Source organism: Macaca thibetana, chromosome 6, assembly GCF_024542745.1.
Source record: "Macaca thibetana thibetana isolate TM-01 chromosome 6, ASM2454274v1, whole genome shotgun sequence".
Taxonomy (NCBI): Eukaryota; Metazoa; Chordata; class Mammalia; order Primates; family Cercopithecidae; genus Macaca; species Macaca thibetana.
This window is the reverse complement of record NC_065583.1, coordinates 78409727-78435635: the sequence shown is the minus strand read 5'-3', so window position 1 is coordinate 78435635 and position 25909 is coordinate 78409727. Positions and strand designations below refer to the sequence as shown.

At 32.9% G+C, this 25909-nt stretch overlaps 1 protein-coding gene across 15 annotated transcripts in view; it reads left to right on the top strand.

The window, feature by feature from the left end:
- PPIP5K2 (diphosphoinositol pentakisphosphate kinase 2) overlaps positions 1–25909 on the top strand; it is a 77153-nt gene that overhangs the window by 29898 nt on the left and 21346 nt on the right. For 11 of the 15 annotated variants that reach the window (XM_050795438.1, XM_050795437.1, XM_050795434.1 and 8 more), the window contains 11 exons: positions 619–704; positions 2976–3101; positions 3240–3361; positions 3932–4114; positions 10924–11065; positions 11819–12042; positions 16915–17042; positions 17619–17733; positions 21393–21500; positions 21590–21706; positions 23956–24123. In XM_050795438.1, the coding sequence (XP_050651395.1) occupies positions 619–704; positions 2976–3101; positions 3240–3361; positions 3932–4114; positions 10924–11065; positions 11819–12042; positions 16915–17042; positions 17619–17733; positions 21393–21500; positions 21590–21706; positions 23956–24123 (1519 nt within the window). Of the gene's footprint in view, positions 1–618; positions 705–2975; positions 3102–3239; positions 3362–3931; positions 4115–10923; positions 11066–11818; positions 12043–16914; positions 17043–17618; positions 17734–20599; positions 20645–21392; positions 21501–21589; positions 21707–23955; positions 24124–25909 lie in introns of all 15 variants that reach the window. The other 4 variants (XM_050795439.1, XM_050795436.1, XM_050795430.1 and 1 more) reach the window with 2 other exon arrangements.

Sequence of the window (25909 nt, the reverse complement as noted above, 5' to 3'; positions counted from 1 at the left end):
CCCATCAATATTCCTGTTATAGCTTTACATTTTTAACCTCTTATAATCTTATTTCCTTTATTTCTTAAAACACATACATCTGTGTTTTTACATATTTCTGTACTTTATCTCTTCAGAGTTGTCTTTTTTTTTTTTTTTTTTTTTTTTTTTGAGACAGGGTCTTATTCTGTCACCCAGGCTGGAGTCAGTGGTATGATCTCAGCTCACTGCAACCTCCCCCTCCCAGGTTCAAGCGATTCTCGTGCCTCAGCCTCCCAAGTATCTGGGACCACAGGTGCACGCCACCATGCCTGGCTAAGTTTTGTATTGTTAGTGGAGACGGTTTCACCATGTTGGCCGGGCTGGTATTGAACTCCTGACCTCAAGTGATCCGCTCACCTCGGCCTCCCAAAGTGCTGGGATTACAGGCTTGAGCCATGGCACCCATGCCTGTAATTTTTAGAAAAACATTTTTGTTTTTAATGTGGTTAGAATGATTATATGGTGCAATTTTTTTTTTTTTTTTGGCTAGAATATTTTGAAGAATTAAACAGGCGATTACAGATAAAAGGGAGCATGAATATGTGAGATTTAGTTTTTCCCTACATTGTCTATTCTGCTTATCATTTTATTTTTCAGGTATGGTCATTTTTCTGGAATAAATCGTAAGGTTCAGTTGACCTATCTCCCTCATGGTTGTCCTAAAACATCTAGTGAAGAGGAGGGTATGTCATTCTTAATGCTTATACAGTAGTTTTATTTATATGTAGTAACTTGTTATTCACTGTTGATTACTTTTGGACCATCTTTTGCTTCGTAGTTTAGGACTGGCATGGTGAGGAAAAATAAAGTGGAATTATCTTAGCTATGCTTCCTTTAAATAAAGGATACATTTTTACATCACCTATTCTTTAAATAAAGGATAGATTTTATTATTTTGAAAACTGCATAGGACTTCCTTTTAACTGTGAGATTGTTTCAGAAAACGTATTTATTTATAACTGTTATTTAATGGGCCCCTTACATCACCTTTTGATAGCAGAGGGCAGAGTATCTAAGAAGAAAGCCCAAGAAGTACAAAAAGACTTTGAAAAAGTATACAATTAACCTGTTTTTAAAATAAATGGATATTTTCTTCCACCCAGTAAACCAGAGTAAGTGTTTAAACAAGTTTGGTCTCCTAAGAGCAGTTAGTATCCACATTTATAAATACATTTACCTTACAAAAGAAAAGGGTAGGGATTGAGGAAGTCATTTCATAGAGAAATGCAGATGACCAATAAAATAATAATGATAGTAATAAGAATCTGTCTTGCCTATCATATTGGCAAAGTACTTTCTTCATTTCTGTTTTAAACTGATAATAAAATGTGCTGATGAGAATTCATTGAGACAGGATTTCAGTCTATAGTAGAAGTATAAATTGGCACAGTTTTTTGAAATGTAATTTGGCAGTATATCAAAAACTTCAAAAGATGTTCTTATGCTTTGACCTGAATTCTGCTTATCAGAATCTAACCCAAAGAAGTAATCAGATGTTCAGGGAAAGATTGATCTATAGGGATATTCATAGTGGTATTACTTATAGTAGCAAAAATTAAAGTAATGATTATCTTAAATGCAGACACAAATTTATAATAATTTATATATATATATATTTTAACATTTGATATATTGCTCTTATCACATTTTGTGGTTAATAGTAATACAGGTTAATTTTCTATATCTTAGTATTTATCATCAAAAACATTCTGTAAACAAATAATTTAAAAAGTTAGGTAACTAACTTTCCTTCCGTAAATTAATATTGATCTATATGACAAAGCTCACAGAACTGCTGACTAGCTGCAGGTGAAGGGGTGATTTCCTCTCACCTTTTAAAGAATCATTATTAAGTTCTTTTAGTGCTTATAATGCTTATTCTTGAATTACTTTTTTTTCAGAACCCAACACAGATCTTAATATCATGAAAAGGAGTAGGTCAAAATTAAGTACAGAAACTCATTAACTTATAGTATTTTCTTTGTCCAAGAAAATACTTTGATGTGTAACATGCAGAGATTCCACAAGTTCAAATTTAAAAAGCTGCTCTTGATTACCTTTTGTTTGCATAAAATTTATTAGATTGTATGAAATTTATTAGATTGCATAAAATTTAAATTAGAATAAATGTTAGGCTCTGTCATCTCACATCTTCCTAAAAATGATGCAAATCACCGATTTCCAATCTTAAAAACGTGTATCTGGCCGGGCGCAGTGGCTCACGCCTTAATCCCAGCACTTTAGGAGGCCGAGGTGGGTGGATCACATGAGGTCAGGAGGTCGAGACCAGCCTGGCCAACATGCTGAAAACCCCGTCTCTACTAAAAAGACAAAAATTAGCCAGGCGCGTATAGTCCCAGTTACTCAGGAAGGTGAGGCAGGAGAATTGCTCAAACCTGGGACGCAGAGGTTGCGGTGAGCCGAGATCTTGCCACTGCACTCCAGCCTGGGCGACCAAGCGAGACTTTGTCTCAAAAAACAACAACAAAAAAATATATATCTTCTTCACTTCAACTAATGTATTTTCTTTTATGGGACAGCACTGAAAAGGGTGCTTGATAGCAAGGCACATAAAACCTGGATTCTGGCATCAAGGAGCTGTCAATCCAGCAGACATAGCACATCTAAATTAAGTACACTGAAGAAATTACTATGAAAACAGGCAAGGGAGAAACGTTACATCCCTGAAGAAAATTGGGAGGCATTTTTCTAAAGTATGAGAGAGATTTTCAAATTTCAGTAAGATTTAAACAGGAATAGCAAGGGAGTATTCCTTACCGAAGCACTGCCTACAAACAGCATTAAGGGACATATATGCAACAACATTTAAGGAAGAAAATATCCTACATATGGGCCATATTTCACCACAGAAGAGAGCACAGACAAAAAATTAATCTTAAGTCTGTTTAAAAAAAAAACTTAACATTTGTTTTATTCATTCATATGTGTCATAGACAGCCGAAGAGAAGAACCATCTTTACTTCTGGTTCTAAAATGGGGAGGTGAATTAACTCCTGCAGGCAGGGTCCAGGCTGAAGAACTTGGAAGAGCTTTCAGGTGTATGTATCCTGGAGGTCAAGGTAAATCTTAGAGTTTTCTTTAATTTGACTAATTTCATAAATTGTATTTTGAAATCCTCATTTTTGATGTTATTAAATATTTATAGAAATACAATGAAATGAAAATATAGCTGAAGTGATTTGAGGATTTATTTTCAGGAGATTATGCAGGATTTCCTGGTTGTGGTTTACTTAGATTACATAGCACCTACAGACATGACCTCAAAATATATGCCTCTGATGAAGGACGAGTCCAGATGACTGCAGCTGCTTTTGCAAAGGTACAAATAATTTTTTTTTAGAATTACTAGAGTTTTTAATCTAATACTGCATCTTAAAACATTTTTGGCTGTGCGCAGTGGCTTACACCTATAATCCTAGCACTTTGGGAAGCTGAGGTGGTCAGATCACTCGAGCCCAGGAGTTTGAGACCAGCCTGGGCAACGTGACGAAACCCTGTCTCTACAAAAAAATTGAAGAAAAAAAAATGAGTCAGATGTAGTGGTTCACACCTGTAGTCCCAGCAGCTCAGGAGGCTGAGGTGGGAGGGACCACCTGAGCCCAGGAGGTCAAGGCTACAATGAGCCAAAATCACGCCACTGCACTCTACCCCAGGCAACAGTGTGAGACCCTTGTCTCAAAAAAAAAAAAAAAAAAATTTTAACTAAGGAATATTTAAAAATTCTGTATTTGGAACTTTCAAGTAAAACCCTAAAATGACAATAATCAATTGTCATATTAATAAAGTTTATTTACTGTAAACTTTATACCTTATGAAAATCAATATGTAACAAATATTATTTTACATATTAATTTTTTAAATTCGTGTTTTCTTTATTTAATATGCTTAGGGGCTTTTAGCTTTGGAAGGAGAGCTTACGCCCATTCTTGTTCAAATGGTGAAAAGTGCAAATATGAACGGTCTTTTGGATAGTGATAGTGACTCTTTGAGCAGTTGTCAGCAACGTGTGAAGGCAAGGCTTCATGAAATACTTCAGAAAGACAGAGATTTTACTGCTGAAGATTATGAAAAGGTGGGTCTTAGCAAACTCTTTTATATTGTGAAATATTACACACACACACAGAAAAGTGATAACTGCATAAAACATAAATGTAGAGCTTATTGTATTATAAAGCAAATACACATGTTATCATCCTCCAAGTAAAGAAATAGAACATTGGAACAACTTTGGCTTCTGTATGCCCCTTCCCAATCGCAACCCATTCCCTACCTCCTCAAAAAAACTACTGTCCTGACTTTTTATATTCTTTTCATATCCAGAATACTTACTTGGATAATGAGTATAGTCTCTAACCAGTGTAGTCTCATTTTGGCTTTTTTCTAACTTTAAATCTATTGATTTTAATTGACAAATTAAAATTATATATGTTTATAACACAACATGTTTTAAAGTATATATGCATTGTGAAATGGCTAACTCAAGCTAATTTATGTATTACCTCACATCCTTATATTTTTGTGACGAGAACATTTGAAATCTACTCTCAGCAATTTTCAAGGATAAAATACATTGCTATTACTATAATCACAATGTTGTACAATAGAGCTCCTGAACTTATTCCTTTTATCTAACTGAACTTGTGTATCACTTGACCAACATCTTCCCAACTCCTTCCTTTTCCAGCCTCTGGTAGCCATCATTTTACTCTGCTTCTGAGTTTAACTTTTTTAGATTCTACATATAAGTGAGATTACACATATTTGTCATTCTGTGCCTGGCTTATTTCACTTAACATAATGTCTTCTAGGTTCATCCATGTTGTTGCTAATGATAGGATTTCCTTCTTTTTAAGGCTAGATGATGATATTTCATTGTGTATATATACTACACTTCCTTTATTCGTTCATCTGTTATTGGACAGGTTGATTCCAGATCTTATCTATTGTGAACAGTACTACAATAAACATAGGAATGCAAATATCTCCTTGACATATGATTCCATTTCCTTTAGTTATATACCTAGCATTGGGATTGTTGGATCATATGGTAGTTCTGTCTTCAGTTTTTTGAGCAATGTTCATACTGTTTTCTATAGTGGCTCTACAATATTAATTTACTTTGGCTATTTTTTAAGGTTCATATAATAGAACATGTTCTATTTTATATTTGACTTCTTTTATTTAATATTTTATTTGTGAAATTCAACCATAGTAAGTAATGGTCATAGTTAGTTAATAATCATTGCTGTGTTTGTTGTATTCCATTTCAGGGTTGGCAGAACTTTTCTGTAAGACACCAGATAGTAAATATTTTATTAAAAAAAATTAGACTTTGCAGTCCAAATATGGTCTGTGTTGCTTTTTTTTTTTTTTTTAACTGCCTTTTAAGCAAGTAAAAACCATTCTTAGCCCATGGCCTGTGTGACAGGCCACATTTGACCTGCAGGCTATAGTTTGTTGACCCATGTACTATTTTATGAACATATTACAATTTATATATGCTTTATATTATTGTTAGAGTTTTGGACTGTTAGGATTAAAGTTGCCATGAATACCCTTGTATGCCACCTGTGCAATGAGCATACATTTCTCTTGGGTATATTGTAGGAGTGGAATTATTGTGACCATGGTATGCTTATTTACAATGTTAGTAGGTGATGTCAAACTGTTTTCTAATGCCATTGAGCTAATTTACAGTCCCACCAGAGGTCCATGATAGTTGTCATTGCTTCACATATTCTCCATTCTTGGGATTCTCAGATGATTCCATTTTGGCCATTCTGGTGGATATACCTAGAATTCACTTTATTGTGGCTTCAGTGTCTGTTGACCATTTAAATATCCTCTTGAATGAGGACAAGTCTCTTGTCTTTTTTCTATGAATTGTCTATGTTTTTCTTCTTGAATGGCAGAAGTTCTTTATTCTGGATATGAGCTCTTTGTTATATGTAGATAACACCACCTACTCTGAGCCTTCATGTTGTCATGATTCTTTTCTTTTCTTTCTTTTTTTTTTTTTTGTTTTTTGTTTTAGAGAAAGGGTCTTGCTTCATGACCCAGGCTGGAGTGCAGTGGTATGATCATAGCTCACTGTGGCCTAAAACCCCTGGGCTCAGGCGATCCTCCTGCTTCAGCGTCCTGAGTAGCTGAGATTACAGGTGCATGCCACCATGCTCAGCTAACTTTTTAAATTTTTGTAGAGACTGGGTCTCACTGTATTGCCAAGGCTAGTCTCGAACTCTTGGCCTCAAGTGATCCTCCTGCCTTGACATCCCAAGGCTTTGGAATTACAGGCATGAGCCACCAAGCCCAGCCAGTAATATCTTTTGATAAGCAGAAGTTCTAGTTTTTCATGATTTCCAAGTTCATTTTTTTCCCCTTATGGTCAATGCATTTTAATACATTGTCAGGATATCTTTTTCTGACTAGAGGCCATAAGGGGTATATATATATATTCATTCTATAAATTTACTGTTTTGCTCTTCACATTTATCAGCAATCCAGATAAAATTGACTTTTATGTGTGCTATCAACTAAGAATATCAAGGTTGATATTTCCCCTAACTATATGTACATCTGGGTGTCCCAGCAGAACATACTGAAAAGACTGTTCTTTCCCACTACTCAGAAGTACCGTCTTTATTATATATGTGTAATCGGTTTCTAGACCCTGTATTCTGTTTGTTGATCCTTGTGCCAATGAATAATATCTCCCAACATGCAAATGGATCCTTCTTCAAGTGTTTCTTGGCCTTTTTTTTTTTTTTTTTTGCATTTTCATGTAAATTTTAAAACAAGCTGGTCAAAAATACTGTTGGGATTTTTTATTTAGGTTACATTATATCTGTAGTTTGTGCAAATTTACATTTTTTTCTCTAGTCTTTTAATCTGTGAATGTGTAGCTCATTTATTTAGATATTCTTTAATATCTTTCAATAATGTTTTATAATTTACTTCACAGAGTTCTTGTGCATCTTTGTTAGATTTAGGCTGAGGTGATTGATATTATGCAATTATAAATGGCCCCTCTTTAAAAGTTTCATTCTCTGTTGTTGGTGTGTAGAAATATAATTAGTTTTAAAATATTGAGATTATAGGCATCAACCTTGTTGAACTCATTAGTTCTAATAATTTATCTAGATTTGTTTGATTCTTTAACAGCACATCCATATGTTTTTTGCTTTTCCAATCTTTGTTTTTTAAAAATTATTTTTCTTGCTTTCCATAGCTAGGACCCTCAAAACAATATTAAGTAAAAGTAGCATTTCTAGTAACACTGGACATTAAATATAAAGTTTTCTGTAGATATTGTATATAGCTGCCCTTCTTCAAAATAAGGGAATTTCATTGTTTCTATTTGGCCAATAGATTATAAAAACTTACTGAACTTTGTCATATTTTCTTTCATCTATTACATCATACAGTTTTTTGAATGTGAAACTAACTTTAGTTCTAGAATATCCTCAACTTTTCCATGTATGATCTTTTTCATTCATATCACTGATTTTAGTTTGCTGATATTTTTGGTTAGGAATTTTGATCTATGTTCATGAGTCAGATTGGCCTTTACTTTTTTATTTTTGTTGTGTCTTTTATTTCAATGTCAGGATTATGCTAGTCTTGTAAAATTAGTTAGGAAATACTTCCTATTTGAGGGGAATAGTATATGTACAAATATTTCATTAAATTTTTGGTAAACTTTACTGGTAAATAGTATGGTAATTCCTGTGGGTGTTTTCTTTGTGGGAAAGTTTCTAATTATGGATTTCAGAATAGTTTAGTACTTCTCAGTTATGTTTATGTCAGTATTAAATTGCATTTTTTAGAAGTTTGTTCATAATTTCCTCTTTAATTTCTTTGTAATTTGTGTAGGATCTATAGAGATGTCCCTTTTTCTTTCATAACATTATACTTTTTTCCTTTTTTTCTTGATCAGTTTCACCATGGTTGATTAGTTTATTAGTCCTTTCAAAGAACCATTGTTTAGATTTGTTAGGTCTCTGAATTATATGCTTATTTTCCATTTGATTAATTCTCATTGCTTAGTATTTTATTTCTTCTACCTCTCGTTTTATTTTGCTATTTTTCTGATTCTCAAAATTAATAACACCAGGTGAATACTTACTAAGTTATTAATGGTCTGTCTTTTACAAAATATGCACCCTAGGCCGTAAATTTTCCTTTATGCACTCTTTTGACTGGAGTCATTTATTATATTCATAAATATAAATATTTCCAACGGAGAAACAGCCTTAAATTCTAGACTCACTTTCTGGATCACTGACCTTTGAGTTTGCTTCCATAATTCTTTACCATCTTGTTATTTCACAGATTCCTTAAAACATAAGTATAGAAATTCTTTGCCCAGAATTTTTACTTACCTTCAGTGGATATATTGGTCCAAGCTACCTAGTTTATTATAACCAGAAGTAGAATTGCACTTTATATTTTTTTATATTTGTAGAAACTTACTTAATGTGGTTAAATAACTTGCCAAGCTAAATGTCAAAACTGGAATGTGAAACTATATTTTTATTGATGGCTTTTATTAAATTCAAAAAAAAGAAATCATTACAAAGGCATAATAGGATAGTGGTTGAGAGCACCAGTCTGTAGCCAGACTACCTGCATTTGAGTCCTACTCCTTCACATCCTAGTGGTTTGATCTTAAGCAAGTAGCTTAACCTCAGGTAAGTAACTCATCTGGGAAAAGAAAATAATAGATGCCTAGAGTTATTACATGTAAATATATGTCAAGTGGTCAGAACTATATTCACACATGTTAAGAGAGTCAGCAGATTGTCATCAAATTCCATTAAGTTAGAGTATTTCTGCTAAATTTTCTTTAATGATAATGACAGCTAAGGTTTAATATTTTTTAACATGAATTGAGTCTTTTACTTCCTCCCTGATCTTACTACTATACAGTTCACCCTTAGACAATATTGGGGTTAGAAGTGCCAGTTCCCCTCACAGTAAAAAAAAATTAGTGTTTAACTTTTGACTCTGCAAAAACTTAACTACCAAGTTAAGCCTACCTCTGACTAGAAGCCTTAGCAATAATGTGAACAGTGAACATATATGAAGGGTCTTCAAAAGTTAATGGAAAATGCTCATTATGCAAAAACCATACACAAATTTCAATTTTTTTTATAGTAAAATAAACTCGTATTAACTTGTTATAAAATGTCTGAACAGGATTTAGTTTGAGGCACTAACAAGAGTAAGACATCAGTTTGAAGAGAGCCCCTGTGAGGGCAACATGAATTCTGCTAAAATTGAAACAAGAACAAACAGCAAATTTATGGCAAAGCTTAAGCAAAAAAAATGGTGAAATCATTGATACTTTACAAAAAGTTTATAGGAACAGTTTCCCAAAGAAATCAGCAGTATACAAATGGATAACTCGTTTTAAGATGGGACAAGATGATGTCAAAGATGAAGCCCTCAACGGCAGACCATCTACATCAATTTTGCAAGGAAAAAATTAATCTTGTTCATGCCCTAATTGAAGAAGACCAATAATTAACAGCAGAAACAATAGCCAGTACCATAGACATCTCAGTTGATTCAACTTACACAATTCTGACTGAAAAATTAAAGTTGCGCAAACTTTCTGCTTAATTTGGAGTACCAGAACCATTGTGCTCAGATCAGCTATAGATAGTAGCAGAGCTTTCAATGGAAATTTTAAACAAGTGGGATGAAGATCCCGAAGCATTTCTTTGAAGAATTGTAACAGAAGATGAAACTGGTTTTACCAGGATGACCCTGAAGACAAAACGCAATCAAAGCAGTGGCTACCAAGAGGTAGAATTGGTCCAGTCAAAGCAGAAACAGACTGGTCAAGAGCAGAGGTCATGGCAGTAGATTTTTGGGACTCTCAAGGCATTTTGCTTCTTGACTTTCTGGAGGGCTGAAAAGCAATAACATCTGCTTATTATGAGATTGTTTTGAGAGAGTTAGCCAAAGCATTAGCAGAAAACACCCACAAAATCTTCACTACAGAGTCCTCCATCGTGACAATGATCCTGCTTATTCCTCTCAGAAAAGGGCAGTTTTGCAAGAGTTTCAGTGGGAGATCGTTAGGAATCTACCTTGTGGTCCTGATATGGCTCCTTCTGACTTCTGTTTGTTTTCTAATCTTAAAAAAAAATTTAAGGGGCACTCATTTTTCTTCAGTTAATGTAAAAAGTCTGCATTGACATGGATAAATTCCCAGGATCCTCAGTTTTTTTAGGAATAGACTAAATGGCTGGTATCATTGCTTACAAAAGTGTCTTGACCCTGACAGACCTTGTGTTGAGAAATAAAGTTTTTTACTTTTATCTTTTAATTCAATTTTTTTCACATACTTTTTGGAAGTTCCCCAATATTTTGTATATGTATTCCATACTCTAGTCCTACAATAGAGTGAACTAGAGAAAAGAAAATGTTAAGAAAATTCTAAAGTGAGCTAGAGGAAAGAAAATGTTATTAAGAAAATTATAAGGAAGAGAAAATATATTTACTATTCCTTAAGGGGAAGTATATCATCTTAGAGGTCTTCATCTTTATTTTCACACTGAGTAGGCTGAGAAGAAAGAGGAAGACGAGGGGTTAGTCATGCTGTCTTAAGGGTGGAAGAAGTGAAGGAGGTGGAAGGGGAGGCAGGAGAAACAGTACATTTTGGTGTAACTTTTAGGGGAAAACCCTGCATATATGTATGTGGTCCTTTGCAGTTCAAACCTGTGGTGTTCAAGGGTCAACTGTATTTTGTGGTCATTTTAATTTCTGCTATGGAATTATTCTCCAGCTACTGGAAAATTTTGTATATGTATATTGTTTTCTTAGACAATTAGGCATAACCACATATAAAATATATACTTTACTCATTTGTAGCTTACTCCATCTGGAAGCATTTCTCTTATCAAATCAATGCATTTAATTAAAAATCCTGTGAAGACCTGTGATAAAGTTTATTCCTTAATTCAGAGTTTGACTTCTCAAATCAGACATCGAATGGAAGATCCCAAATCATCAGGTAAATATGTTTTTCTTAGAGCATAGAACAAATAAAAGTTACTATTCAATTAAGCGTTTTAAAATATGATGCACCAATCTTATTTTAAGAAATAAGCCTTTCTTGAGAGCTATGTGTAGTATGAGTTAATATATATCAAGCAAAAAAGAATGGCTAAGTTATAGTGGTTTTTATCTATGACAGCATGAAAGATAAAATATTATCATTTGATTATCTTATGCAGCATTGCCATATAGTTAAGCAGTGAGTAGACAGGGTAATAAGAAGGAGCAAGCAATAGGAAAGCGATCTAGGCTCTGGCCCCAAAGCTTAGTTGGTTAGTAACTTAGACAACTTTGACATCTTGGGTTTTTTTCTGTCAGAAAATGGATCAGTTGGACTATTTTTAATGTCTAAGGTTCCTCTGCTAAAGATAGTCTACCTATTCACTTAGTTATGTGAATCTAATAAGAGTAACAGTATTGAAAATTAAAAATATATGAGCTTAAAAGAGCTTTGTTAAAATTGTTGCCCTTTTTCTTCTTCTTGTTATTAAAGTCTATAATATATGGAAAAAGTCTTTTATAAGCCTAGTTCCTAACCCTTCAAGTCTAAAAAATACATGGTTGCTAGTAGTCTATGCCTATAGTAACTTCCTAACTTCATACCGTTGTATTTTTGACACTTTAAAAAGTTTCTAATTATTAACATATTAATATATATTCTAAATCAGATTTTTAAGTTGTGTAAACTAAAAATGTTATGTTGTTTTAGATATTCAGCTTTACCATAGTGAAACATTGGAGCTTATGCTACGTAGATGGTCCAAGTTAGAGAAAGACTTTAAAACAAAGAATGGAAGATACGATATTAGCAAAATCCCTGACATATATGACTGTATAAAATATGATGTCCAGCATAATGGTTCCTTGAAATTAGAAAACACAATGGAATTATATAGGCTTTCGAAGGCATTAGCAGATATTGTTATCCCTCAGGTAAGTCATTCTTAAGAATCAATTTTCTTACAATATTAAATAAATACATACTTTTAAAATGTCTGTTGGTGGAAAAAAATGTAGTTGGTTTTCATGTCCTTGGAAAACCAGTAACTTTAAACAGGAAATTAGGTAATTATGAATTTATATTTTAAGCTTTTTATGGTTATATTGATCACATTATTTGATTTTCTAATAGTTTGAGTACAGTGACATTTTTTAGTAGACTATATTTATTAGAGCAGTTTTATGTTCATAGCAAAATCAAACTGAAGGTACAAAGATTTCCCATATGCCCCCAGCCTCCATACATAGCACATCCTCCCCCACATTATGATTATCCTCCACAAGAATGGTGCATTTTTTATAACTGATGAACCTACAATGACACATCACCCAGAGTCCATAGTCCATTAGGGTTCACTCTTGGTGTTGTACATATGGGTTTGGGCAAATTTATTGTGACATGTTTCTATCATCATAGTAGTATACAGAGTATTTTCAGTGCCATAAGAATGTAGTAATTTTTTTTTAATTTAAGAATTGATACTCTTAGTAATAATATGCGAACAAGCTAAAGAATGGAAAATAATAATTCCATATGGAATAAATAAATTAAGTATTTATTGAACACCTGTTCTGCATCTGCCATCTATATATGGAAATATGTGGGGAGTAAGACATAAAGATAGTTGCGGCCTTATATGAAATTTTTTGCAAATCTTTTTATGCAAAAGTATTTTGAAAATAATGTTTAGAGGTCAAGATATACATAGTTGTTCTTTTGGGGGGCGTGGGTCTTTTCATTATAGGAGAATAAAAATAAAGGTGTAATAAGAATTCAAATAACTAAAATGCAATTAAACAGAATTGGATTGATAATAAAGGGGCAAGTGACAAAATATATTGAGATCAGGAATGTGTTAGAAGAATAAAGTTCCAGATGCCATTTTTGGACCTTTTTTCAACTCAGTAGAAGATTATTTGGATATTGTAAATAGGAGGTTGGAGTAGATCAGATATTCCAACTGTGGACTACATAAAGTTTGACAGCAGGAAAATGTTAAATATATGAAAAAGATAAAGATTGTGAAACAAGTTCAAAAAGCCTAACTTATGAATACCCATGTATAACAATGGTTAAAATAACTGTTCCTTTCCTAATATACATAGACAGTACAGGAAAACCTATAGATTTTGAAAAACTGAGAATTCAGACAGTTGTACAACTTACCTATAGGTATTTGTGTACATGTTAACAATTAGCTTGTTTCTTCAACATGAAAGAGAACTATATATTTGTTTGATCAGATATATAGTGTAGACAATTTTAGGTATATTGTATGAACCTGTGATTTTAAAAATTATTTTTAAAAGAGGATGAAAATATCTCAGACTTTACGAATATGTCTTTAGGTCTTACTTTAGGAAACATTTACTTAGGAAACAGGACTCATTCCCTCACAATTTCTTTCATTTACCAAATGAAAAAGGTAAGTTTTATTCTGTAAAAGACAAGTTTTATTTTGCATAATAAAATGTTTCAGTTTTGTAAGTATGCTTTTTAACAATTAGCTGTGAATACGAGACTTTAAGATATTTATGGTGGCTATAAGCACTTTTCAAGGTGGGCTTTCAGTATATCTAAATTTATCACCTACTCAGAGGCTAAATAAATACACAATGCTTTTTCTAATGTTTAGCATAACCATGTCTGTGCCATTGCATTGCTTATTTAATCTCACCCCTCTACTGTTTCCATTATATATACTAAATATTTTACAACTGGGAATGAAAAATTAGTCTCTAAGAGTTGAGCCCAAAAGAAAACTCAAGTGTTAATGGTATTGTAGATGGTCATTTCTCCTCCTTACATGGTGTATGTATTTCAGGTGTATTGTTTATATAGTTGAAGACATTTCTCACCATGTCTGTGTAACTTAAATAGTTATAACAAATTTTTTTAAATACCAAAAGAAGCACCAAAGATTAGTATGTTACGAAGGAGTTGAGTCATCATTTGTATCTATCAAAGTAATTCTTCGCTCAGCTGTTCTCAGTCTGTTACGGTAATTCTCTTTGCTGCAATTAGGTTAGATTTTCATGACGGTCTGAGAATTTATTTGAAGACAACTCTAAAATTATTTTTCTTGGAAAAGTTATTTTTGAAATCGTTTGACTCTTCAGATAAAATTATGCCCAAGTTTACATAAATCAGTTCTATTTTTGGTAAATTCATACTTTTAAAACAAGAAGGTCTTTTTATATGCTTCCCTGGTGTCCTGACATTGTTTTATAAATTGAGGAGAGGACAACTTTGGGTTTATCTCCGTAACTTTTTCGTATGACAATCTTTATTGTTAACAGAAACTTTGGGTTCTTTTTATTTTCAGATCGTTGAATCAGTTCAATAAATATTACCTTGCTTTGTTACTTTAGACCTCGTAAATACAAAAACTGTGGACAGAAGGCAGGTATTTTCAATCACCAAAAAAAAAAAAAAACTAGCAATTATAAACATATTTGCAGTAATTTATAATGAAAATGTGGTTTGTAGGAAAAAAATAAAATTTCGCGTACATAGTTCTCAAGCAAATAATATTTCAAGCTTCAAGATTTGACTCAGTCAAATAATACAAAGTTTTAACTTGTTTGGAATAATTTAATGCAGACTAACAGGGTATGACTATGAAAGAGAAATGTATATACATATATTCTGGTGTACTTCAAAATGATACTATGCCTTAAAAAATCAGTTTCTACTCTTACATTGATTGTTTAATTTTTACGTCTATGCTATGTGAATTCTGTAATTCCAATCGTATCTAGGCTTACATGATGCGTATGGTCTGTTTTAGTTATTTTAACAGTTAAACTAGTTTTGATAGGTGTTTATGCTACAATAGAATCAAATTTTCACTTTTTAACCAGGCTTAATCCTCAGAAAATTGGGGCCCTGGTTTAAAAATGATGCTTTATAACTCTGATGGTATGGTGGTAAATAAAAACATTTAGAGACCATATTTGATATTAAAATTCTCTTAATTGAGATGACACGTATTAATTGAAGTTTAAAGATGTTTTCTTTGGTTATCTGTAGATTATGAAATGCAGGCAGTTCTTTATAGTAGCATTTCCCAAAGATAGTTCAATGACATTCTCAATGAAATCATTATAGAAAGCCTTTAAGTCGCTTTAGCTGGTATTTTAATCAGTTCTATTTGTGGCACAGATATTGTAACTACATATAAGAATTTGCATATCTAAAAATTATTTGGTCCTAGTTGATAGAGGCAGATGAGCAAAATATGTCACTGTTTTGAAGAGAGAGATTTCTTGATTATAAAAGTAATATATCTTTGTAATAAAACTAGAAAATACAAATAGAGCAAAAAAATTACTACAACATTACCAACAAAAGAAAAACATATCAATGTTTTGGAATATTTTTAAAGGCCTCTTTCCTTAAATTCATTTACATATAATTTTTTCCATAAATGCATATATATAGAAAATACATTCTTTATGAAAACTGAATCAGAAAAAGCATACTATTTTACAACCTAATTTTTTCCTTCATTTAGCATAAAGAACTTCTTTCCATGCCAATAAAGCTAATATGCATTATTATTCCCGATGGCTGAGTGGTGTGAATGTAAGAATAATTTATTTAATCAACTTGTATTTGGAAATCTAGACTTTTGAAATGTGTTTCACTCTCTTTACACGTCTTTCCATCCACTCAAGACCATTTCTGTAGCTCCAGAAATTTTTAATCAGTTTTTACCCAGACCAGCAGTGTGTGAAAATCCGTTTCCTCACACCTTGCTAATAACAAAGTTTAAAAAAAGTACTTCCCTGATGATTTTGTAATTCCAACATTTTTCTTTCATTTACACATAAATACACAGTTGCATATTCACTATATAGTCACCTACATTGGCAAGATTATTGAACCACCTTAGCTTTAGTTTAAGGTAAATCACCCCCAGGAAGTTCTGTTTTCATAGGTCTTTCATCTGTAATCAGTCAGCATTTTCTTTATTAGGCAGTTTTGAGATCTATTGTCTATACTGATGTTATTCCATGTGAATCTTTCTGGAGGTATCTGGTAGCAGAAAATAGCCTTTAAGTTGAGATATCCTAAAATGAACTTGGAGAGAGAAGGTATGTGTGTTTCTTCCCTCTTCCCTTTTCTCCCTCTCTTCCATTCTACCCCTACTTTTCTGCCTTCTTCCTTTCTCCTCTTCTACTGCTTTGAACTATAATTTTCATTGCAATTACTCTTAAAATTGCCATGTTTTCTGGACACTTCACATTGTGTTAATTCCTTACAAATCCAATTAACCCATAATGATTATGTCATTAAATTTGATAATTTCATGGAATCTTTGCTCACTACCAGTTAAAACTTTAAAAATATTGGCCAAAGGCTTTTGAAGAACGTGTTAGTCTTTTAAATCTTTGACATTTGGAAAGACAGAAATCTCAAGGTTTAATTTTTTTCATATATTTATTACATATTGTGCTTTAGTGTTTGTGTCCTTAATCCACCTTTCTTTTAGGGTTGTTTTTACATTTAAAACCTCGGATTTAGTGAATACTAGTCATAAAAATTACATTCACCCATTCATTCTCCTCCTTCAGAAATTACTGGCTTTTGTTCAGTTCCACCACAAAATCCTTCCAATTATACTTAATAGTTTGAAAATCATACATTTGCAGTTGCAAAAAATGCAAACTTGGAGTTATCCAACGTTCAAAAAAGGCTTGATAAAATATTTGTCTCTCACTAGACTAATTTAGGAGTGTATTTTTTTAGAGTACTTTGTCATTATATCCTTTTTCTAATGTCAAGTATTTTTTGCTCAGGAATATGGTATAACTAAAGCTGAAAAACTGGAGATTGCCAAAGGCTACTGTACTCCTCTGGTTAGAAAAATTCGCTCAGACCTTCAGAGGACACAAGATGATGACACTGTAAATAAACTTCATCCTGTGTAAGAAACTGTACTGGTTATTTAAATCTCTAGGCATCTATTTCTGCATACTTCAAATTTAAATTACACTTTGATGATCCTATGAAGTCAGAAGTGTGTCATTGGCATACTGTGAAAATACTATTACCTAGATATTTCTATTAACTTCCAACCAAAGTTATTTTTGGCTCCAATTTAGAGAAAACTAAGGTGAGTGGGGAAAAGGGAATATAGGTCATCGTTCACATGGGATCATCAATGTGTACCCCATTTAGCAGCATTAATGTCTGTGATCATCTTTAGGTCTATAACCTCTGTCATTGCTACTAAAAGACATAAAATAACCTATTTACAGTGTACTTGACTAATATTAAGTCTATTCTTTGACTACTCTCAGAGGTCCTAGTTAGTTATAGTTTGTGTCATGTTAGAAGAATATGTACTAACATAAATCCTCTATTGCGGTTGGAAGAATAATAGATTTTTATGGTCTTTTACTTCTAGTGAAATTAAATTTAATTTTGGAAAATAATTTCAATATTTAGCGAGTTTTTGATTATGTGGTTATGTTTGAACACTGTCTGCTTTTAATTTTAGGTATTCTAGAGGTGTTCTTTCTCCTGAACGTCATGTTCGTACTAGATTATATTTTACTAGTGAAAGTCATGTACATTCTTTGCTGTCTATTCTTCGCTATGGTGCCTTATGCAATGTAAGTAGAATAAGTTACATCAGTCTAACAAATATATTTAGTTTTGTAATTAAATCACTGACTGCTATTTTTACTGTGAAATTTTAGTATTTCATCCTTAAGTGTTACTACTTAATGTCATCTTTCAGGGGACTACTATATACCAAGCATTTTGCTAGATGTTAGGGATAAAGATGTTCTCTTCAGAGAAGATACATTCAAGCAAACAATAATATAAATTATTTTAGGTGATTTTATAGACTGATGGCAGTAAAGAGAAGCCTGATGAATTTGAGTCATTTAGGGGTCAGAATTGATGGGACTTGGTGTTTGGTTAGACGTTGTGCCACTTACCTACTATTACGTACTATCTACTGTTATCTACTATTATGTAATGACATACCAAGACTTAGTGGCTTAAAACAACCGCAGTCATTTCATTTTTATCTCATACAGTTTAGAATGTTGACTAGGATCAGTTATGAAGTTTCACTTAGAGTCTCATGAGGTTGTGGTCAGACAGTGGCTGGGTCTCAATCTCAAGGGTTTTCTCTCATGTTTGGTGCTTCATGTTGGCTGTCTGCTGGGACCTCAGCTGCAGTTATCAACCAGAACACCTACATCTGGCCTCTTCATGTGGCCTGCTTCCTCAAAATGTTGCACCTGAGTTCCAGGAGTGAGCTTCCTATGAGAGCAAGGTGCAAGTGCATGGCATTTTTATGACCTAACTTCTAAAACCATAGCATCACTTCTGCTGAGCTCTCTTGGTTGAGGCAATCACAGAGGTTCATCCAGGTTCAGAAGGAGAGGAAACAACCCACAGCACTAGATGGGCTGAGTGTCTCTGTCAATTGTACGAAGAGTATGTAGAATTGAATGCATATGTCAGCCATCTTTGGAAAACACAAAATCTGCTACGGTGATACCTATTTGCCACAGTAATTCATATTCTTCCTGCATACAAAACTCACTTAACTTCTCCCTCAGTGCCACCCACTCCATTCAGTGCCATGCTATAATAGGGTAATACTACTTGAAGTCCAGAATCTCATCTAAATCAGTCATCTCTAAACTAGCCAAAAGATAAGAATGTTTCTTTATTTTTCTGTGCGTATGAATATATGCACGTCTGTATAGAAAGTGATCTATAAAAGAAAATTCAATTTTGTTTTCTTCTGTACTTTTAAAAGAAGGGCAGTGAAATATGTAATGATAATTTGGTATATATCTGTTTCCTAATCAATCTTATTACTGGTCCTTGAGAGTAATTATTATCATAGTTATCCTAAGGCTGTTTCAAAGTTCTATTCCAATTAAAATTCCAAACCCATATGTTATTTCTTCTGGTTTTTTGTTTCTTCTTTGTCCCACTAAGGAATAGCAAAGTGACATCCTTGCATAAGTATGTGGATTAGTGGGGAAAAAAAATGACCCTTAATTAGCAAGGCAAAAGCTTGTATAAACAGTAGTGTTGATGGAATTGTTTGTGAGGAGGAGAGATACATCTCTTACATGGTCCTTTTTGACATATATAGAGGGTATAAAGAACATGAATAATATAGGAACTGATAGAAAGCCTGTGGTTGGAGAATAGCAGTAAGTATTGGATAAAATGACAGCAGATGTGGTTGAAGAGCCAGTGCCTTGTATTCTAAGTGGATTGGGAAGCCATTGAAAGGTTTTAAGCAGGGAAGTGGGTGACTTTGGTTGTTGTGTGGACAGTAGATAGGTGAAAGTGGGTATGAGGAAACCAGTTAGGAAATTAGTACAGTGGTCCAAAAAGATGTCATTTAGACTAGGGTGGTGGCTGTGGATCTAGAGTTTGTTGGGCATATATTGAATTCAGGCTTCATTTCTAAAACAAAAACTGAACAACTTCATTATTTTAAAAATCAGTGCTTCCAGGGGGAAAAATAATTACATGTATTTACTAAGGTGAAAATTGAAGTCTATACCAAAATGTTTTGTTTTCATTATCCCAACTCTTATTATCCTTATAAGAATCTGTAAGTAATATAATTAAAATCTTACTCCGTGTATTACCAGTTGTAATTTTTAATTATTCAGAATGGACTGGGTAAAATCTTTCTGTAGAATTATTTGTAAAGTTTGTTAAGGAACTAAGATTATAAACAAGATTTCAGGAATATGTGTAATGGGGCCTTAATTTAAACATTTTTGTGTCTTCTTACATATTAATTATGTTCTGGAAGTTACTACTAAATATTACTTAATTTTATCTATTTACTAGAGAAGACCTAGCAAAATCTATAACTGCAACACTGAGTTAGACATTAGATGGTGTTCTTAATACTGGAGTATCACAAAATCACAAGATCAATTATCTCTTCACCTAATGAAAATTTTCAGTATTTAAACTCATCATTTGTGCTAACTTTACATTTAGTGAAGCTCAGTAATGCTAATTTATGTTTTCCCTTATCAATTTTGAAAAAAATACATCTTTTCACATATTACCTCCTAAACTTGCACACATGCATGTGCACACACACATACACATGGAATGTGTAATGTCTAAAATAGAAATAAAATACATGCTGAATTTTAAAAAACATACAATGTGTGGTCTTATAATTTGCTTTTAAAACAAGATGCATCCTGTACTAAAGTTCTTAATATTGTATACTCTTAGTGTATACAAAAAGGAAATGTTGTGCTTTTATATATTTGTAATGTAATTACATAGTATACAGCAAAGGAAATTTATCTGTGATGTACATATAATTTAAGTAGATCCTGTTAATTGTTGACTATAGACTTTGAGTAGTTTTGCCTTTTCAGATATAATTTTCTACTTTGAATGCTTGTAGTACATGTTCTCTAAGATCCTTTTCAGTTCTGATGCTCTATGATTACATGTTTAAAGACCAATGATTCTAAGAATGAAGATGGAGGAATGGTGAAGGAGATGGTAAGATCAATAGAATTTGCATATGCCTCCTTCTGCTGATTTTTGAATATCACTTCAGTGTAATAGGGATATTTATTGATAGGCTTATATCGCATACATGAACTATATATGATGGTGGGAAAAAATAGCATTCCTGTTATAGGATAGTATTCTGTGGTTATGAAACATGATACTATACTAGGTACTTTGGAACTGAACAAAGTTAAAAACTGTCTCTTACCCTCAGAATTCAGTAGTGTTTGTCATATTTCAAGAAATTCTTTATTTTTCATTTTGTATAAGCAGTTAAAAAAAGGTTACTACTAGAACTTCTAATATAAGTTGACTATCTCTTATCTGAAATGCTTGAGACCAGAAGTTTTTTGGAATTTAGAATTGTTTTTGGATTATGGAATATTTGCACTGGTTTAGCATGCCTAATTTGAAAACCCAAAATTCTCCAATGAGTATTTCCTTCGAGTGTCATGTTAGTGCTCAAAAAGTTTTGAATTTTGGAGCGTTTTGGATTTTGAATTTTCAAGTTAGGGATACTCAAACTTGTAGAGAGTTTAGACATATTTTACCAAAACAAGCTTAAATAAGTTAGTAAGATTTTTAAATGTAGTGGAATTATTTTTAAAAATTGTGCATATAGTAAGTATTCACTTTATGTGGTATCACTAAGATTAAACAAGCTACCATAGTGACAATAAAGTGACTTTCAAGTAACAGTTTGAGAAAATGCTTACCACATGTATCTTTTGTTCAGGAATCAAAGGATGAACAGTGGAAAAGAGCTATGGATTATTTAAATGTTGTCAATGAGCTCAACTACATGACTCAGATTGTTATCATGCTTTATGAGGATCCTAATAAGGTAAACAGAGCTCTTGATTTGTGTTTTACCAGACATAAATAAAGAGCTTAAAGTTTCTCATTTTGAAAATTTTCTTTCATATTTCTTAGGATCTTTCCTCAGAGGAACGCTTTCATGTTGAATTACACTTTAGTCCAGGAGCCAAAGGTTGTGAAGAAGACAAAAATTTACCATCTGGCTACGGATATAGACCAGCTTCCAGAGAGGTAACGAAGGTGGAACTCTCAGTGCTTAGTTACTGTGGTTCTAGATTTTCATGAGGTTTCTATAAGAGATTTTTATAATGTACTATAAATAATTCTTATTTCAACTACTAAGTAGGAAGATGGCTTAAATTATTTAAAGTGTGATTTGTATAGACAACACTTTTATGCATATTGGAATACTTAGGAATTTTGTATTTTGTTTAGATTGTTTGAATTTTAAGGCCGTGTTTAGAATGTATAACCTTAAACCTTTAATTCACTGAAATTGACTTTTTTGGATATGGTACATGTGATGTGCAGTCCAGTTTTGTTGTCTTTGCTCTATGAATAACTAAGCCCCAGTATCATAGATTCAAGAGTTCATCTTTTTTCTGCTGCCTATAGTACTACACATGATACTGCAGACATGTATTGTATGTGTATTTTGATTGGTTGGTTTCTGAGCTTTTAGTCTTACTTGATTACTCTGTTTGTTTCTCTCTCTACCAGTACCACAGTCTTAATTATTATAGCTTTATAATAAATATTGATATTGAGTACATAATTCCTCCAGCCTTGTTGTTCTTAAAGATTATATTGAATATTTCATGTTTCATGCATTTTCATATAAATTTTATAATCATTTTATAATATCCTGAAAAGACTCTTTGAGATTTTGGTTGAGATTACCATTACTCTGCAGATCAATTTGGAAAAAAAAATGATACTTTTTCAGTATTGGGTCTTCTAGTCTAAGGACTTGGTATATTTCTGAATTTATTTAACTATATATTTTTTGATAAAATCATGATTTTTCTCATTAAACATAATAGCAAAAACCACAATTACTTTTGCACCAAATAATTGTCTTATACCATCTTTGTCAGATTAATTCCTAGTTCCTTTATAGTTTTTTATGCTATCATAAATTTATGATAAATTTAAATTTCTTTTATGATTTATTTAAATTTCATTTTTTGTTGTCATATTAAATTTTAACTCAGTTTTGTATAAAAATTTTATAAGTAGCAAATGTATAACTTAATATATACTGTTATTCATTCTAATAATTTACCCTTAGAGTCATTTGGATTTTTTATGTATATGATCATAACATCATCTATGAATGATGAATAGATTTAGTGATAGTGGACATTCTTATCTTTGAGTGTTTTATTATTAACTGTAATGATCCCTTCAAGTTTTAGATATCCCTTATTTGATTTAAAAAGTACCTTTTTATTCTCTGTAACCCTTAATTTGATGAGGGTTTTTATGGACTCAGCTTATTTTCTTTTGGCCAATATTATGTTTAGGAGATTCAGCAATGTAGTTGCATTTAGTTTTAGTTTGTCCATTTTTACTGCTTTGAAATATGTGTTTTACTGTATTACTGTGGCCTAATATATGCATTGTCTTTTTTTTTTTTTTTTCTGACACAGAGTCTGGCTGTCTCCCAGGCTGGAGTGCCGTGGCACGATCTCTGGTCACTGCAAGCTCCGCCTCCTGGGTTCACGCCATTCTCCTGCCTCAGCCTCCCGAGTTGCTGGGACTACAGGCACCCGTCAGCACGCCCGGCTAATTTTTTGTATTTTTAGTGGAAATGGGGTTTCACTGTGTTAGCCAGGATGGTCTCGATCTCCTGACCTCGTGATCTGCCCACCTCAGCCTCCCAAAGTGCTGGGATTACAGGCGTGAGCCACCACTCCCGGCCTGCATTGTCTTACAGTTGGATATTTTAGTATAATTCATGGCACATGGTATACACTTAGTAAATGCTCAATGAGTCATTGAATGATAGTTACTTTTAATGCAGTTATCACATTTATTAGAAATATTTGGAATATATTTAAATAGTCTAAAATTTATAAATACAAATGCTGTTTAGTTCGTGCTTAGGATGATGAGACTCCTATATAACAAAGCTCATCTCTATTATTTCTTTCTGTCATTTATTATTATTGTTTGTTTATTCTTGCACTTGATGAAATGTAATTAAACACTTTGTCTTATGTGGTTTTTTTAATTGCCATTTTACTGTTTAATTTCTCCATAGAGTGTATGTATTTTTGAACTCAGAGACTTTGCCTTTTCCCTCATAGTACACAGCATAATACTCAGCTGTTAGAAGAGTTCAGTTAATGTTCATTCATCTGGGTAAACAAACTTGTATATGTATTTCAAGTACCTCTACCAGTGGTAGTTGAATCTGTTCATCAGAAGATATTTCTTAAATCTGAATAGAAGTGTTTTATATTCTTTGCTCACAGAATGAAGGCAGGAGACCTTTTAAAACTGATAATGATGATGAACCACATACTTCTAAAAGAGATGAGGTTGATCGAGCTGTGATATTGTTTAAACCAATGGTATCAGAGCCAATTCATATACACAGGAAGTCTCCACTTCCAAGATCTAGGAAGATGGCTACAAATGATGTAAGTATATGTATCAGAACACATTTTTCATAAAATAAACTAACTATATTTTAATAAAGCAGAAAAGAAAATACAGCTTTAATTGTGGAGCTTGAGAAACCAGCAAATTTTTAAATGTTATTTAATCTATTTTTTAAATAAATTACAAAAAATATAGAGGCAGTTCAACAATAGATTAGTTTTAGAATGTTGAGCTTTACATATAATTTTCATAAAAAAGAATGCAAATATAAAATAAGCTGTTTCTAGGAACTTGAAAAATGAATGCTTTTTTTTGTCTTGTTATATTAGGAATATTTACATTAGGTTAATCTTCAATAAAGACATTTTTTTAAAAGCCTGATTTAATGAATCAAGAATAATTTTAGTTAAAAGTAGAGAGCAGGCCGGGCACAGTGGCTCATGCCTGTAATCCCAGCACTTTGTGAGGCCGAGGCAGGTGGATTACGAGGTCAGGAGATTGAGACCATCCTGGCTAACATGGTGAAACGCCGTCTCCACTAAATATACAAAAACTTAGCCTGGTGTGGTGGCGGCACCTGTAGTACCAGCTGCTCGGGAGGCTGAGGCAGGAGAATGATGTGAACCCAGGAGGCGGAGCTTGCAGTGAGCCGAGATCACGCCACTGCACTCCAGCCTGAGCAACAGAGCAAGACTCCAAGGCTTCATCTCAAAAAAAAAAAAAAAAAAGTGGACAGCATTTGCTGGAGATGCTTTAGCAATAACTGATTCAAGTGATACTATAGGTAAAAAAATGAAATTCCAAATTGTTTGCCTAATTGCAAAGTCTATGTAGGAATTTGAATATTTGATAATATAATTGAAAATTTTACCTTTATATTAAGATCTATAAATAGGCTAAAATAATTATTATGCTCTCTAATAGGAAAACATTTAAATAATTAATAAAGTAACATTTAAGAGGAAAGTTGAACAGTTAGAATGAAGCTTGTTAAATAAAGCTTTAGCACCTGTATACATTTTTAATACTTTAAATAAGTTGTATTTGAGGTTATCTCTATTTTCCGCAGGATGATTCTCCCAACACTGATTGAGGTCAGTGCTTATACCTGTTTTCTAAATGCTCTAGTAAAAGTGTAAAGGAAGAGGGGCCTGGCATAGTGGCTCGTACCTGTAAACTCAGCACTACGGGAGGCCGAGGTGGCTGGATCACCTGAGGTCAGGAGTTCGAGAGCAGCCTGACCAACGTGGTGAAACCCTGTCTCTACTGAAAATATAAAAATTAGCTGGGCGTGGTGGTGTGGGCCTGTAATCCCAACTACTCGGGAGGCTGAGACAGAAGAACCATTTGAACCTGTGAGGTGGAGGTTGCAGTGAGCCGAGATTGCCCCTGACTGCACTGCAGCCAGAGCGAGACTCTGTCTCAAAAAATAAATAAACAAACAAACATACATATATACACACATATATATATGTATGTGTAAAGGAAGAAATTAAGATATAACCATCAACTTTAAAAAAAAAAATTATTTAAATATGCCAAGCCTGAAGAATTAGGTATAACATTTTTTAGCATTTGATAGGTGAGAATAAAAACAACAAAAAGAATTGTGCTCATTTCTACAGCCCCAAATTATGCAAATATATGTGTTTTATGATTCTCAAAGTTCAAAAGTATATGTGCTCCAGTTTGACAATTTTGTATAGGCAAAAATCTGTCCATAAAGTAGATCCTTATAACTTTATAATGGAAATTATATAGTCATTAAGGTTCCCTTGAATGTGATATTTTAGTTACAAAAGAAGATGGTTATAAAAGAGGGTG